Below are 17,589 nucleotides of genomic sequence, written 5' to 3'. Positions count from 1 at the left end.
ATCCCAACTCTCTGTCTTCTACCTGCCAGCCAGTTCTCAATCCACATCAATACTTTGCCCCCAATCCCATGAGCCTTGATTTTGGAAGCCAGTCGTTTATGCGGGACCTTATCGAAGGCCTTTTGGAAGTCCAGGTACACCACATCCACTGGCTCTCTCCCATCTATTTTACCTGTCACCATCTCAAAGAATTCCAATAGATTTGTCAAGCACGATTTACCTTTTGTAAATCCATGTTGACTCCGTCCGATCCCTTTTCTGCTAGTCATATGCTCCGCTATTACATCCTTAATAATGGATTCCATCATTTTGCCCACTACTGATGTAAGGCTCACCGGTCTATAATTCCCCACTTTTTCTCTACCCCCCTTTTTAAATAGTGGGGTAACATTAGCTACCCTCCAATCCATGGGTACTGATCCTGAGTCTATCGAGTGCTGGAAAATAATTCTTAAAGCATCTGCTATCTGAATGGCCACTTCCTTAAGTACCTTAGGATGTATCTGCCTTCAATCCCATCAATTTCCCCAAGACCATGTCCTTAGAGATACTGATTTCTTTCAGCTCCTCCCTTGCATTAGTCTCTATGTTTCCCAACATCCTTAGGAGGTTATTTGTATCCTCTCTTGTAAAAACAGAACTAAAGTAAGAATTTAATTGGTCTGCCATTTCCTTATTCCCCATTATATATTCCCCTGATTCCGACTGCAAAGGACCTACTCTGGATTTCACCAATCTTTTACTCTTGACATATTTATAAAAGCTTTTGCAGTCGGTTTTTATATTTGCCGCAAGCTTACTTTCGTAATTTATTTTTGCTCTCTTGATTAATCCCTTTGTACTCCTTTGGTGCATCTTGAACTGCTCCCAGTCTTCGGTTGTGGTACTTTTTTTGGCCAATTGATATGCTCTCTCTTTGGACCTAATGCTGTCTCTAATTTCCCTTGTTATCCACGGTTGAGTCGCCTTTTTTGGTTTATTTTTATGCCAAACCGGTATAAACGATTTTTGCAATTTCTCCATTAGATCTGTGAATGCTTTCCATTGTCTATCCACAGTCAACTCCCCCATAAACACCACCCAATCAATCTTACTCAATTCCCGTCTCATACCATCATAATTCCCTTTATTTAAATTCAGGACCTTAGTCTCGGTTTTAATTTCATCACTCTCCATGTCGAGTGAGAATTCGATCATATTGTGATCGCTCCTACCCAAAGGGCCTCGTACAACAAGATTGTTGAGTAGCCCCTTCTCATTGCATAATACCCAATCTAAAATGGCCTGCTCCCAAGTTGGTTCAGTATAGCTGTTGGAAAAATAAAACTGTTCTTGAACCTCAAAGTGCCAGATTTTAGGTTTCTTTACCTTAGATCATAGAACAATACAAAACAGTATAGGCCCTTCGGCCCTTGATGTTGTGCTGACCTACATTCCTTTAAAAAAAATACTGAACTTCCCTACCCCGTAATCCTCTATTTTCCTTTCTTCCATGTGTCGGTCTAAGAGTCTCTTCAATTGTCCCAATGTTTCAGCCTCCACCTCCATCCCCAACCTTCTGCTTGAAGATAGCAGTGAATAGTGAATGTATCCAGGATGATGCAGATCCTATATGATATTGGCTGCATTCTTGAGGGAGTGTCTCATATGTCTTTAGTGGTTGAGAGGGTGGTTTCTTTGATGCTGTTTGCTAATTGCAGCCTTCTGTGTTCCTTGGCCCTCAGTTTTTCAAACCAGGCTATGATGCAATCTGTCAGTATACTTCCCTCAGTATCCCTTCAGAAATTGGAAAGAGTATTCAATCACATAGCTAATCTCCAATATGGGGAAGCCTTGAAACTGGAAGGTACTAATCTGCTCCACTGTTATTGTGCCAATGAAGACATTGTGAAAGGTCCCTCAGCCTACACTTCCCAGTCAACAATAAGCTAAAACCCCAACCACTTTTTTTCTCCCACTAATGCGGCTTGACCACATTTCTTTGGCAGATTGTTTTTCTGCTCCAGGTTCCAATGTCTACTGTCCCAAATGCCTTGGTCTTGCTGACATGGTGGATGTGGCAGCACGCAACCCTATCCTTAATCTTCATCCTATTTTCTGACTACTTTGCTGATGCTATTGTTCACCATCAATCTCATCAACGAATTTGTTGATAGTGTTGGAGCCAAACTCGGCCACACAATTGTGGGTTTTGAGGAAATACGGCAGGGTTGAAAGGCTGTTGTGTTGATGATCAGTGAAGAGGAGGAGGTAATATTTCCAATCTGCACTAATTGGAGTCTTCTCATGAGGAAGTCAAGGAAAACAATTTCAAAGTGAAGAACAGAGTCCCAGATCCCCAAGTATGATTATTAGTTTTGCTTGTATGATGGTGTTAAATGCTGAACTGTATAGTGTTCTTCTGGTCCAGGTGATCTAACACAGAGCAGACAGCCATCTAGATAGCACCTGTTGTTGACCAATTATAGCAGTAGTTAAATTGAAGTGGGCCCAGGTCCTTCCTGAGGCAGGAGTTGATTTCTTCCATAATGAATTTTTCAAAGCACTTCATCATGTTGGATATACGGATTGTTGGTAGGTCACCTTGCTCTTCTTGGCAACCAGCTATTTTGCAACAGCTGAGGACCTCAGACCATAGCAGCCTGAGGTTGAAATGTCTGTAAAATGTCAATGTCCAAAAGTCTAAATCTATTCAGCCTCTCCTTATAAATCAAGCCCTCTAATCCAGCAACATCATTGTGAATCTTTGCTGCACTCAATCCAGGTTAATAACATCCTTCCTGTAATTAGACTATCAGAATTGTTGCAATAACTCAGTCTTACATGGAAAGAACATCAACAGTGCCCTTAAGTCTCATATTGTGTTTAAACTATAGGTCTCTTAAAAAACAAATGAGCTAATTATTCAAGAATATTAATATTTATTTTGTATTTTATGTAAGCATGTGATTATTATGTGTTATGAGAAATGTATTATGTGTGTACACCCTGGTCTAGAGAAATGCTGTTTCATCTGTTTGTATATGCACAGTGAAATGATAATAACTTGAACTCACAACACTAGGCACTTTTACACAGCCACTGTACAGCAGAGAATTTCCACTCTGGTGGCAGTGTAAAAATGTTGGGACAGAATTTTTTATGCAAATGCCATCACATAATTTTTCCACTTGTACCCCTACACATTTTTATGAAGCAGCTGCAGTGTAAATTGACCACAGCCACTCCGTAAAGAATGAATATGACATTCCCCCTCAGACAAACTCCGTAACACAGGAAGGCTGTGTAAAAGTGCCTTTGTGCAAATGATCACATCGGAATACATCAAAGGTAAGTATGCTAAAATATTTTTTGGAATAATTCTGACGTCTCTGTGTAAAAATGCCCACTGGCTCAAATATAAGAGTATTACTACTTAGTTACACCTGGGATGCAATAAATGATCTGGAGAAACTTTAACTCTAATTCAACCATGTTAACTTTAATTGCATCTTTCCCTATCCCTATGTCTTCTTTCCTCCAACTCCCCTCCTCTCTCTCTCTTTCTCCACCCTGTTTCTTTTCTTCCAGCTCTGCATTCACAAAGCTACCCTACACCTCCCCCCCCACCCCCCCCACACCAATAAATACTCAACTTTTTGCTCTGGCCCTCCTTATCCATATCCACCTATGGAGTCTTGGCTGTTGGTCTGTGCACCTCCCCCTGCCCCTTCTTCCCTCCTCCTCATAGCTTTTGTTCATAACTTGATGAAGGGCTCAGACTCGAAACATTGGTTACCTGTGTAAGTCAATACTGTGTAAACGTCAACCCCCTATTTTTATTCACCAGATGAGGCAGTGCCTGTAGAAAGAAAAACAGGGTTCTTTCCATGGATGCTGCATGACCTGCTGAGTTCCTCCTGCATTTCATGCTTTTAGCCAGTTTTCCACCATCTGTAGTCTTTCGTTTACCTCCAAATAAATTGTTTTTGTTCATCATTTTGTTCGAAACGTCCCAGGCAACGTTCTCTCTAATTTTTAGTCGTCAGTGTGTGCAAAAATCTTAGGTGGTGCAATTTGTTTCCTGTGACTAAAGTACAGGCACACTGAATGCTTGTACAAAGGTACACTTGAAATTGTTTCAAGATAATTTTGGCCCAGCCGATCTCTCTCAGCTAATAAAACTGCACTGGCATGTTTTAATATACAACCACTTGTTTAACTGACTAACTAGTTAACAGAAGCAGTTAGCTGAGAGATTATTTTCAATAAGTATAATTATGAATGACTCCAGTATTTTAGGTGACTTGCCTTTTGTGCGCACATTCAGTGGCTTCGTGTGTTGGTTGCGAAACGTGGATGTGCGCGCGCTCACAGCTTAGTGGGAACAGGGGACCAGGAGAGGAGGGAGTTGGGTATGAATTGGCCGAATGGTCTGTTACCATGCTGTAGGTCTAAATTTAAAAATTTTTTTAAAAATATTTAAATTGAGACAAATGATTACGAGTTATTATAACTTTGGAGCGTGCTTTAAAAAGTGCCCAAATTGATGAAACGCGAGGTAGATGAGGGCAGTATACCAGAGCCTGCTCCCTCCTTGGATGCTGCGCGGCCGGCTGAGTGTTGCCCGAGCGACCGCAGCCCCGCCCATCAGCGCCGGCTCAAAATGCATTCTGGGAGTTGTCGTTCGACTGCGAGCAGGGCCGACAGCGACCACCGTGCGCATGTGTGAGGCCGCGGTGCAGGCTGGGGGCAGGCTTGTCCTTGCTGGAGGGGAAAGAGCCGGCATGTTCGCGTTCAGCGCACGGATCTGTTCGGGATTCCGGCCCGGCGTCCTGCTCCTAGCCCGGGCAGCCCTCGCGAGGGGTTACGCTGAAGCGGCGCCGGCCGCTGCCGCCAAGATGTCCTTCACCTTCGCTTCTCCGTCCGAGGTAAAGGCCGGGGCCGGGGCCTTGGCCTTGAGCAGCGGGCTCTGCCGCCTTTTAATGGGCCTCTGATTAAGTTGAATGGTGATTCCGCCGAGAGCACCATCTGTCCGACACAGACAGACACAGGGGCACGGACAGACACAGGGGCACGGACAGACACAGGGGCACGGACAGACACAGGGGCACGGACAGACACAGGGGCACGGACAGACACAGGGGCACGGACAGACACAGGGGCACGGACAGACACAGGGGCACGGACAGACACAGGGGCACGGACAGACACAGGGGCACGGACAGACACAGGGGCACGGACAGACACAGGGGCACGGACAGACACAGGGGCACGGACAGACACAGGGGCACGGACAGACACAGGGGCACGGACAGACACAGGGGCACGGACAGACACAGGGGCACGGACAGACACAGGGGCACGGACAGACACAGGGGCACGGACAGACACAGGGGCACGGACAGACACAGGGGCACGGACAGGGGGAGGGACAGAGACACACCCACCGACCGGCCGGGACCCACAGGGTGAAGTGGTCTCCTCCAAATGATGCCTTGCCCCATCTCTCAATGACTGTGTCCAGGAGTGAAGCCCGTTCACCCCTAGCCCATAATGATGCGCCCGTCTTTGCGTCTCAGTCTTTACAATCAGTTTCTCGGCATTCGACCACTCCGCATTTCCAGCTGCTGTTTGGAGCCTGTCATACCTCCCACCAATGTCTTCTGGCCCTTCATATTTCCTGGTTCCTGCCAGAGTCTTTCTCTACTACTGCATCAAAGGGCTTTCTCTCTGCTGTTTTTATTCCATTCCTTTCTGTCACTACCATCTTCCCCCTATCACCCACACCCTTGCCACCCCTCGTGCAGCATCTTTCATCTACTCCCGTTGAGAAAGATACAGGAGTATCAGACCCAACACGACCAGGCCGACGAACAGCTTCTTCCCACAGGCACTGAGAATGCTGAGCTACTGACAAACTGCTAAAATAACTCTGAGGCATCACTATTTATTAAGAATGTTTATTTTAATTATATGTATTTCTGTATGTGTGCTATGACTGAATGTGTGTGGCACTGTGGACCAAAGAGTGCTGTTTATTGGGTTGTAATGGTACAATTGGATGGTAAATAAACTTTAATACTTCCATGTTTCCTTTGTCCTCAACTAGGAATATTATTGACTATTGTTGCTTTGCTCTCCAATGAGTATTGGGTGCAACCCATCTACTTGTTGCATGGATTCAAATAACCTTGTCTTTTTTTTAACCATTTTCCTTATTTTGACCTTGAATGTAGACAGTTGGTTATATTTCAATTTGGAGCTTGTTAGTCGGTCATTTGCTCCCTGAAACTTTTAATTTACTCTGCTTTTTATGATATTGATGCATACACTTTCAGTAATGGGTTTGGAACAAAATGATTGAGGTCAACTAAAGTATTTTTTTAACTATTTTTCAGTATAGATATTGTAGGCTGTGCCCTTCCCAGTAGATGCACCGTGTATTATGTTTAAATCGTGCTTTTTTTCGGTAGCTATATTTAAATGTGGATTTTGAGACTTGCTGCTTTGTATGTATATCCTTGTAAAATTTTAAATATCTCCAAGAAGAATGACCACATCAACCTTTGACAATTACAATAGCTCTGAAAACTGGAAACTATTTGGAGCAGCTACATATGTCAAGAGCAGGTCAGAAATTGCATATCTTGAAATAAATGTCACACTAAACATTCATTCCTTCCAGTACTGTGACTGCAATTTACAATTTTAGTAAATACATATTTTTAGTCCACATCACACATGTCAAACTCAGGCCCGCAGGCCAAATTTGACCCGTGATATAATTATATTTGGCCCACAAGATCATATTAAAGAGCTGGCCCGCTGGCCGCCGTGCCAGTATAGCGCATGCACAGCTAATACTACAAATACCAGAATGCTTTGCAAATGCATTGGCGTCAGCCCGCTAATCGCCCCAACCTCTTCTCTTTACTTTCATTCGCATCTGCGACCTGTCGCCTAACTCACATGTAATAAACCCCTTACGAAAAATGGCCAAACGAAACACAGAAAACAGGACCTTTCAAGACAGGAGAGAGGCAAACTCTGACCCCAGAGTTTGATGAACTTGCATCTAAGAAGAGATGCCAAGTATCTGGTTTAGACCCAGGTGCATCAGAGTAAATCACAGTGTAGCAAGCTAAGCTTGGATTCATATTTTCTTTGGTTAACTTTGGACTGTTCATAGTTGAAAGATTGGATTTTCATTGAAGCAAGTTGTTTTTTTTTGACTTGTTGGCTTGTGAAAAAAAAAATACATTTAAAAGGAGCTTAAAGGCTATAGAGAAATATTATTTATTGAATATTTTATTTCTCATTTGTTAATGCTTCTCCTGGAAAGAGTTTAACCAAAACTATTATGAAACATTTATTTTAATAAGAAAAAGTTTAACATTACATATGTTGAAAGAAGAGAAAACATGCAGATGTTGTTGAAAATTTTCAATAAATATTTAGTTTGGCCCACGACTTAGTCCAAGTTTTTAATTTTAGCCCTCTGTGAATTTGAGTTTGACACCCCTGGTCTACATTATCAACAGCTCCCAATCCCGACCCACAAAAAGGTGAAGGGCAGTGGACGCATGAGAGCATCATGTGCAAGATCCCCTCCAAGCTCATTCTGATTTGTAAATGTCTGCATTCCTTCATGACCAAGTTTAAATTCTGGAACACAATCCAACTGCACTTAAGGAGTATTTTCCACCAGAAAAGTTGCTGTGGTTCAAAATGGCAATTCATTATCATCTTTTTGAGTACATTTTGGATTGCCAAAAAATGTAGGCTTGAAAATATGAATGAAACATTTTGACTTTATTAAGGAAACAGTTTTTTTTTAAACACTATTAATTTATTTTGTTTATTAGGTTTTTTACAAAGAAGCCAGTATTAAGCAAGTAGATGTTCCAACAATGACTGGAAGCTTCGGTATTCTGCCAGCTCATGTACCCACACTTCAGGTGCTAAAACCTGGAATTGTTACTGTCTTCGATGATGAGGGTGGATCGACCAAGTATTTTGGTACTTTAACTTGTGATTTTGGCTGAGAAATTATAATTTCATGAAAGTAATGTAATGGCAATTGATACGTTTTCAGTGAATTTTTATGCTGTTATTCATCAAAGTGATGTCATTGCTGGAAATGTGTATACTTTGTGCAACGTTTATCTTTTTGTTGTTAATTCCAGCCTTGTAAGCATGCAGTTTAATGGTAGTTGTGGTAACTCATTTACTGGCAGACAGGTATTGGATGCTGCCTGCAAATTCAACACTTCTACGTAAATTTTATAGAGTGAGTAGAAGTCTGTTACTCAAATATATAATTGGCTGAAATTATACACTTGGTTGCTAAATGGAAAATTTAAATTCGAAGAATACAAATGAAATGGTCTTTTTCACTCACCTGTTCATGAATATGGACGTTGCATTCGGTTTTTATTTGCAGTTTCTCAGCAATTGACTACTGTGGGTGGGGTGTGGGTGGGGGGGGGTACTCATGTCAGTTGCACGTGCTCTTGATAGACTGTGGACTGTGGAAGTGAGGAGATGGTTTAGAGACAGTAGTTGCTATTGTAGGATAGCAAGATTTAAAGGTTTTTTTTTCCCCTGAAGGACATTCATCTATTATTGTCTATTAATGATCTTGAATTTCATCATTATCATTGCTTTTCAAATTTCTCAACTGCCATGGTGAGATTGAGTGTTGTGTGTCAAAAGCAAAGGTCCAAAGCTCTGATATTAGTTCAATGCCTGAGCTGTGTCGTGGACTGTGGCCTAATGTCCATGTCAGTTTTGAACAAGGCACTCAGAGGTAGAAGAATGCTAACTGGACAAAAGAGCACTGTACGTATGTCTTTATTGATATCTACACAATAGTCGATTGCATTCTGGGTTTTTTTGTATCCATTTTTTTGTTGCTTTTTGCTATCAATTTTTAATTTGATCCCAACCTTCCTGAAAATGTTCAAAGAGGATATTAAACCATTAAAGGTAAAGAATATTAACCTTTTACATGAACTAGTTCTCTCTCCTCCAATCTTATCTGATCTGCTGAGTGTTTTTGGCATTCTTCTATCTCAGATGTCCAGTGTGTTTATCTCTTCCCCCCCCCCCCCCCCCACCCCCACCCCCCAAACTTGGTTTTTGAGATCTGGATCATTTACTGTGAAGAAATAGTAAAAGTGAAATGCAAATTTTTTAAAATAGTGACAGTGCAGTTGTAGGTGAGACAATAGTCGTTGGCCACATCAACAACAATACTGAGGAGGTTAGAACAATGACCTAAGTCTCAACGTGAACAAGACGAAGGAAATAATTGGATTTCAGGCGGACCAAAGCCGACCATTCTCCATTACACATTTAATTATTCTTTCATGGGAAGCACAAAGATCCTTGGTATGCATATAAAGGATGACTATCCTGGATCAACTTCATTAATCAGGAAGGCATAGCACCACCTACACTTGTAACGAGGTTACCCACCTCCATTTTGGAAACTTTTTTCAGGAGCTCAATTGAGAATGTCCTGTCTGGCTGCATCATTGCATAGTATGGTAGCAGCCAATCATTGGACCGGAAGTCGATACAAAAGATGATCAAAATACCCAAGAAGATCGCTGGGGTCTCCCTTTCCTTCGTTGATGAGATCTACCAGGATCATTGCTTTGGATGGCGCAGTTAGTGCAATACTGTTGAAGTGCCAGCGACCGGGGGTTTTAATGTGACACTGTCTGTAAGGAGTTTGTCTGTGTGGATTTCCTACAGGTGCTCTGATTTCCTCCCACTGTTCAAAAATCTCCTGGGTGTGTAGGTCAATAGGATGTAGTTGGGCAGCACAGACTTGTGAGCTGAAAGAGCCTGTTACCATGCTGAATGTTTAAATTTAAAATATAAATAGAGCTCAAAACATTATAGAGGATCCTTTCTATCTAGCACACAGTACATGCTCAACACAATGATAGCAACAGATTGAATAACCAGAATTACAGGAAGCAAATCAAAATAAAGAGACTAAAAATTAATGAACTATCCAGGATCAACTTGTGCAATCCTGCATTGAAATTGTTTTTTGTTCCAGTAAGCAGTGGTTCTGTGACAGTGAACGCAGACTCTTCGGTTCAGCTTTTGGCTGAAGAGGCAACAGCCCTGGAGAATTTGGATATCAGTGTAAGTACAAGCTTACTTGATGACTTGATTAAACACTGAGTGCCAGTGTGAGTTTTGAGGAGGATGCAAAGTGCTTTGAGGATTAAAGTGAATTGATGGGGATATGATGGGTGATGTGAAAATATCAACTAATTTTCTTGTGTTGATTTTTTTTTCAACATATCGTCAAATAGTAAGAGATTGAAATGTATTGATGTTCAAAGGAATTTTAGCTCTGCAGCAGGCAATGCAAGTAATTAGGAAGGCAAACAGTCCCTTTATTGGTCAGAAGATTTAAGGACAAAAGTTAGAAAATTTCTCCTGAAATTCCTCTGGTGAAATTGCATTTGGAATATTCTGTGCTCATCTCCCGAAAGTCATTCGTGCAATAGAGAAGATGCACAGATGGCTCTTCGGCCTACTGATGATTATTTCTAGGTTGTCGTGCAAGAACCATTTGAATGTGCAGCCAAGCAAGCGAATTTTCCTCATTTGAAAATGTTATGTCTGTCCCATCTTTGATCCCTTCAATGTCAAATTTGAACAACTTGGCAGAGATTCACTTGTCTTCCTTCATGGATAATTGTTTATTTTGTGCTGCTAAGATACAAATTATTTATATTCTGTATAATTTGACCTGTCATTTATTAATTGTGTAATTTGAGATGATCATGAAACCATTTGCTCTCACTTGACTTGAATTTCTGCTCGTGTGAACCAGTAGATAAGCGCATAAATCTATTTGAGAGTAGGGGAAAAAAAAACCCTGGAATTCAGAAAATTAATTTGTAGCAAAAAAACTTTCAGCAGAATTGGGATAACGAATCTAATGTTTTTGAATTTTTGTTGCAGGCTGCAAAAGCCAATTTGGAAAAGGCTACTGCTGAACTTTCATCTGCCACTGATGAAGTAGGACGGGCAGAAGCCTTAATTAGTATAGAAGCCAACGAAGCAATCATTAAAGCACTGGAATAGCTTGACTTTTGGGTAAGAACTTAATTTGCATTGCATTTGAATTCAGAGGTGCCTCAGTAGTTTTGTTGGCCCTGACCTGCTAGTCAAGTTTGTGATGTGTTCTGAATTTGCCATATGCCCATGAGGTTGCCTGGCATCAGTCAAATTCTGGAAAGGTGACCACCTCCTACTTGTTGTTCAACTTCATCTGATGCATCAGAGCTTCTGTGTGTTGAGCAGCGCTTGAAAGAAACACAGAATGCAGCAAGGAAACCATGCACTCTTGGGGTTGGAAAGGGGTGTGTGAACTTCAATATTTTTTTACCAAGTGATGCTTGGCAGCAGTGTGATTAGGCTGAAGGTCAAAGGATATGTGATGGGCAGTGAGGGAGCCGACTCGTGGGATTAAGATTCTTTCCATCTTCATTTTTGAGATCTGGGTGTCCCTGGTGAGAGCATTTATGACACATTTTCACTTGCCCTTGGGAACTACCTTAAACTGCTGCAGCCTTGGTGAAGGTTCTCCCAAAGTGCTGTTGGGCTGGGAGTTCTTTCCTTGCCCTTCCTGATGATGGTAGAGGGTGCTGGTTTCTAAGATGCTGTTGGAGCAGCCTAGGTGAGTAATTGGTGTGTTATTTGTTAACAATTTGTTCTGCAGTCACTGAAAGTCCCTAAGAATAGGGACTCATCAAGTCTGGTGAGCTGCTTTATCCTGAATGGTGTTGAGGTTTTTGAGAGCTGTTGCCTCTCCATTCATATTAGCAAATGGAGAGTATTCCATTTTGTAGATAAGGGAAAGGGCTTAGGGTGTCAGGCAGTGAATAACTTGCTGGAGATACCTGGCTTTTGTCCTGGGTCTTGTAATAAATTGCATACACACCAGATGTTCCAACATTTGTAGTTCATTGATATCTAGGGCAAAGTAGCCACCTTGGTACCCTATCCCTCCATCATTCAATGGTGCAGTGCATACCACCTTCAAAATGTACTGCTGTTATTTACCTGTGCTAGAGTGTTTTGGATACATGAAAATGCTACCACATTAATAGTTTTTTTCCCCCCATCCACTCATAAAAGATGAACACTATCTTGAAAATATCACTTTTGTTCCTTTCCTGTGTTAGATTCCTGAAATACCCTACCCAGTAACACTACTCACCTTTCTCAAGGATATTTAGTAATGGAAAATGTTCGCTCTGTCAACAATTTTAAGTTTCTTTCCATTGCGATTTTAATACTTCAAGCTTGTGCTGTTTATAACTTTATGTGCATACATTCCAGTATTCTTAAAAGTAAACTGAAAAATTGAAAATCCTGGCAAATAAGTATTGGTATTAATACTCAAATGTTAATGCACGCCGTTGTGCTACAGAAATAGGCCATGGCTTTTCCTCATTCATGAGCACAATTCCGACCAGCTTAGTTTTAATCATCTTCCTGCTGAGTACTCCCTATAATTTCAGATGTCTTCAATGGAGTCCATTTGAAATGTGGGGCCAAGGTTTTGTCTAACCAAAACAAAATTCAAACCCATATTTGGTTCAGTAGTTTTCGATGTTGGCCTTTTTTTTCCTAAATAATAAAATTGAAACTAATTAGGTTTGTTTTACTGTTTAGTATTATATCTTCCTTGGGAAAAGAATCTCTCTGCCTTGAAATAGTTCCATTAGGAAATGAGTGAAAATCAATTTTTCCCCCTTTTTCTAAATCTACATATTTTTACTGCAGGGGGTGTGGTTGCCAACACTGGATATCATACACGATTTAACTGATTTTAAGTACCTCAGGCTGTAAAGAGTGGAGTTTGAAGCAAGGATAGTTGCATGGCAAGTATGGTTGGTCATTAGAAAATGATCAGGTAATCATCTTGGGGTGCTTCATCCCTCAGATGTTCCTTTAAACAAAATTTGCTCAAGATTTGCTAGACATTAACATCTTACGCAGTGCATACTGTGGACGTTGAGTCTTGAAAAGATGTGTATAACTTATTTTCATTGTGGATTTGCAGTTTTTAGTGACCGCTGCTTGGTGTGGTTGCATTATTGGTGTTCTGCCACTAGGTGATAGGCTCTGTGGATCCTTGCAACAAAGTGGTTTCAATCTAATTGTGATCTTGGAATGTAATTAATTTACTGTTCTCAAAGAGTGGCTTTGCAATTAGAATTTTGGTTTCCGTGTGGACCAAAGGGATCTGTTGAATTGGGTAGAAACGCTTATTATTAATTCTCAGATGTTAGAAAATGATGGTTGGATTCACTATATGTAATTACATTCAGGACCTTGAGATAGACTATTTGGGGCCGAAACAGTGGGAAAATTGAGGGCAGGAAAGAGGTTCACCAATTTTTTTTTTTGTCCTGACTCTTCACCCAAATCTTTAATTTTGGAAGCGTGTGGAGATGAAAGTAGCAGAAATCAAGTTGCTCCAAAGTGGCAATTTGTTGTTATGAAGCATATTTGTTTGGCTGGTCTCTCACAAGTATGGAACTGTTGGTGATTCCGTCAAGGCAGTGGAAAAGGTTAGGATATGTGAAAGGAAATCAAGTCTAAGATGGTGGGAAATGGGAAAGTTCCAATCATTGTTTGTTATTGTCTTGACACTGGACACAGCCACTTCTGAGCCGTAGTATCAATCATGTCAAAGCTGTGTATGTTTAATTTTTGCGATGAGGTGGTTTGGAAAATGGTAATTGATGCAAGTTATTCAGGGTTTACACTCTTGAAGAGAAATGTGGGAGTTGTAATAATGGGAATTTAAATATTTATTGCGGAATTATATAAATTAAGTGAAATTGATAATAAAATGCTCCACCTGTAGTTTCAACGTGGATCAAGGAAAGTTCATTATTAGATAAACTTGTAGAAAAAAAAACTCCATATAACACTACTTGAAAATGTTTAGATCCTACTAAGAATACAATCTGATGCAGTTTGAGGCAAGATCTAACTGAGCATGGCTTCTTATTGTGGTATTTTAATTGCCAGTAATTGTTTAAAATTGCCTAATGTAGTGTGTTTCTAATCTCTCAGAAATGTGGCTATTATTTGAGTTTCACTGCAATCTTTTAGTTAAACTTCAGGAAGAAGTTTCTTTACTATTTTTGCAGTTAAATACTTGATTTCAGAAATTTAAGCAAAGTCCACGAAATTCGAAGAGAGGCTGTTGTTGTCTCCAGGGGTAAAGAGTGTTTCATCAGTGAAGTATTGCAGACATGGTAGCTTTTTGGTTTCCTGTGTCTTGAACTGCAATGGATTATTCGAGTGACAAGTAGTGATTGATCACAGTTCTGATTTTCTTGAGCCCCAGTTCAGTGGGGTTACACTGACACTAGTGGAATACTTCTCATAGCTGGAGAACAAATTTAATATTTGCAACTTGTGCTCAGTGGGGTATTCATACTTTTGAAGCTCCTCAATATTGAGGACTTCATTTAGTATACCTGTTCTCCCTACAGTTGGTTTGCTTTGAATCATGGAAAAACCTTTTGTTTCCTGATTGAGAAAGACTTTTGTTTCCACTATAGCTTTCCAAATTTGTGTTGCTTCAGTGTTTGTAATGGAAAAGTGGATTCTTTTGGGGAAAATTGTGCAAGTGGGGAAAAAAGTAATATTTTTGTCATTTTTCAGGGAATGATGAATTCAGTTTGATAATTGACTATGTATGCGCAAGCCCTGATAGTTTGGCATCTAACTCATCGGGTGATATTTTTCACACTCCCTTCCCACATACTGAGGGCCCACTTTGCGTGTTCCCATGCTGTACTGTGGCCCTTTCCTGCTTGGTCATATCCTTTGCTTTTAGTACCAAAAAAATTGCCTTGTCTGAAAATATGTTCCTGCTGAGATTTTTTTAATCCATTTGAGTGAAGAAATTTCTACTCACCTCCATGAGTTTCCCCAACTTCTACATTCTTCAGTGACAGGAAATACTCTCTCAGCTCCTTTGCTGTCAGGTCCTCTCTAGATTGTATCGTGATAAGATCTTCTGTTTCTTTTAACCTCTTGATTGCAGCCCAGTTTTGTTAAGATCTGAAGGTGCATTATTTTTCTTCTAGTATTCTTGGAAGTCTCCCACCAGAATATTGGACACATTCTGCTGGTTTCACTGATTCCTTTGACTACAGACTAACCACACGAAGAAAATGACCCTATTTTATCTGAACACATGATCTTCTACCTTACAAGTTGCTTAATTACCTAATTGTGATGGTGTAATTTGATTAGCGTCATTATATAAATTACATTGCTTTAAACTCTGCAAGTGTAAGAGAAACAAGTGACACCTGGATTGACAGAACCTATTTAAACATGGGTCTATTTACTCTGACTAGGTTGAATGCAAGTCCTTGTTTCTTTTTCTTTTCTTTGGCTTGGCTTCGCGGACGAAGATTCATGGAGGGGTATGTCCACGTCTGCTGCAGGCTTGTTGGTGACTGACAAGTCCGATGCGGGACAGGCAGGCACGGTTGCAGCGGTTGCAAGGAAAAATTGGTTGGTTGGGGTTGGGTGTTGGGTTTTTCCTCCTTTGTCTTTTGTCAGTGAGGTTGGCTCTGCGGTCTTCTTCAAAGGAGGTTGCTGCCCGCCGAGCCGTGAGGCGCCAAGATGCACGGTTGGAGGTGAGATCAGCCCACTGGCGGGGGTCAATGTGGCAGGCACCAAGAGATTTCTTTAAGCAGTCCTTGTACCTCTTCTCGGGTGCACCTCTGTCTCGGTGGCCGGTGGAGAGCTCGCCATAGAACATGATCTTGGGAAGGCGATGGTCCTCCATTCTTGAGACATTACCCACCCAGCGCAGTTGGGGCTTCAGCAGCGTGGATTCTGCCAGCTCGAGTACTTTGATGTTGGTGATGAAGTCACTCCAATGAATGTTGAGGATGGAGTGGAGACAGCGCTGATGGAAGCGTTCTAGGAGCCGTAGGTGATGCCGGTAGAGGACCCGTGATTCGGAGCTGAACAGGAGCGTGGGTATGACAACGGCTCTGTACACGCTGATCTTTGTGTGTTTCTCAGGTGGTTGTTTTTCCAGACTCTTTTGTGTCGTCATCCAAAGGCGCTATTTGCCTTGGTGAGTCTGTTGTCTATCTCGTTGTCGATCCTTGCATCATATGAAATGGTGCAGCCGAGGTAGGTAAATCGGTTGACCGTTTTGAGTTCTGTGTGCCCGATGGAGATGTGGGGTGGGGGGGGGTGGGTGGGGGCTGGTAGTCATGGTGGGGAGCTGGCTTGTTTACTGCTGTTTAAATTCACTGGCCAGTGCTGTGAATTCAATGAAAGTCTGGTAATGAATCTTTGCCATCAGAAACTTTCCATTTGTATCATCGCTCTAGGCTGTGAAGGAAATAGCAAATCATTGTATTACGTGATGACTCAAATATTTAACGTCAGCAGTATGTCCACAATATTATAAATAGACTAAGTTAGAACAACAACAATTGACCCAGTTTATAAACTGAGTCCTGTTTGGCTGGTTTTAAAATTGAGTTTTTTATATTATAAGCAAAATTTTATAAAAATCAGAGAGGGGGAATGAACTAGGCCTCCTTTCCTCAACGGAGCACTGCTGTTTTAGAATGTACTTGGGACAAATGATTGTTATTTATAACAGGGTACTAGCGTTGATTAATATCAGGAGTTATCTAATGGGAAAAATGTTTCTTCAAATTTTCTCATCATAGAATTGTATTTCCCAAGACTGAACGACCAACCTCGTGCTGATGAGGAAAAAATGTGTTACGAAAACTGCCATGGAGTACATGATGTATTTTCTCCATTTGATTTCCCATCCTGGGACTATTTAATATAATCGTGGGAAGCTTAAACAGAAAATTCTTATTTTACAGCACTAAATGTCACAGATTGAGTTCCAGATATTGCACCCAAAAATAAGCACTGATCAGGTGTATTTGTTCTTAACTTTACAAAATACCTCTCACATGTCTCTCTTTATCTTGACAGGATGAAGAGTATGTTGTAAAGCTGTCCGAACTTCATTTGGGAAGACGACGACACTTTGTACAGTTAAATAGGTTGAATAAATATACAAAAACAAATTTGTTTTTCTCCTCAAATTAATTTCACAGATATGACAGGTGCCTGTGGTCAGTGCAGTGTTGAATTGTCATGTCTGCTGCTTTGATCAACTTTTAGTTTGATTAAAATTAAATGTCAATCTTGAACTATTTAATTGCTCTTTAAGCTCCGAGGAACATTTCTGTTTTGAATTCTTGGCAGAGAAAGGGCTTGACTGAGAGCAGAAGGCTGAACAACCTGAGTGCCCTGTGACTAGATGTGGGTTGTCCTCTGACAGTGCACGGCTGATGCTCTGACTTCATTTGGGAGCTCTTCAGTCTTAAGAACTTTCAATTTGTTTTTAAATGTTGCTGAGGCATTTAAAACCATTCAAATAATTAAAACATTTAAAAAACACTATCAACAAAGTAAACAAATAAAAATATTTGGAGCAACAGCCAGTTGTAGGTGTATTAATGAATCAGATGATTGACAGGTTAA

At 41.0% G+C, this 17,589-nt stretch overlaps 2 protein-coding genes across 2 annotated transcripts in view; one reads left to right on the top strand and one right to left on the bottom strand.

The window, feature by feature from the left end:
* The window catches only part of cbarpb (CACN subunit beta associated regulatory protein b), a 212,108-nt gene extending 207,407 nt beyond the window's left edge, over positions 1-4,701 (bottom strand). The window contains exon 1 of the mRNA XM_069928184.1: positions 4,560-4,701. The gene's annotated coding sequence lies outside the window, so the exon portion shown is untranslated. The remainder of the gene's footprint in view (positions 1-4,559) is intronic.
* Positions 4,606-17,129, top strand: atp5f1d (ATP synthase F1 subunit delta). Its single transcript, XM_069928185.1, has 5 exons — positions 4,606-4,910; positions 7,848-8,001; positions 10,058-10,146; positions 10,978-11,112; positions 17,035-17,129. Exons 1-4 carry the CDS (start codon positions 4,704-4,706, stop codon positions 11,098-11,100), a joined length of 573 nt encoding a protein of 190 aa, XP_069784286.1. The 5' UTR covers positions 4,606-4,703; the 3' UTR covers positions 11,101-11,112; positions 17,035-17,129.
* The last annotated feature ends 460 nt before the right edge of the window (positions 17,130-17,589 follow it).

Source organism: Narcine bancroftii, chromosome 3 (genome assembly GCF_036971445.1).
Source record: "Narcine bancroftii isolate sNarBan1 chromosome 3, sNarBan1.hap1, whole genome shotgun sequence".
NCBI lineage: Eukaryota > Metazoa > Chordata > Chondrichthyes > Torpediniformes > Narcinidae > Narcine > Narcine bancroftii.
The sequence above is the reverse complement of the archived record's forward strand: the minus strand, read 5'-3'. Positions and strand labels throughout refer to the sequence as shown.

What these genes read in the sequence shown, in the direction of transcription:
- atp5f1d (XM_069928185.1), top strand. Translation starts at nt 4,704, where the DNA reads ATGTGTGAGGCCGCGGTGCAGGCTGGGGGCAGGCTTGTCCTTGCTGGA. An exon ending in TGGATCGACCAAGTATTTTG is followed by an intron (nt 8,002 to 10,057) that starts GTACTTTAACTT and finishes TTTTTGTTCCAG; the next exon opens with TAAGCAGTGGTTCTGTGACA. An exon ending in TGGAGAATTTGGATATCAGT is followed by an intron (nt 10,147 to 10,977) that starts GTAAGTACAAGC and finishes TTTTTGTTGCAG; the next exon opens with GCTGCAAAAGCCAATTTGGA.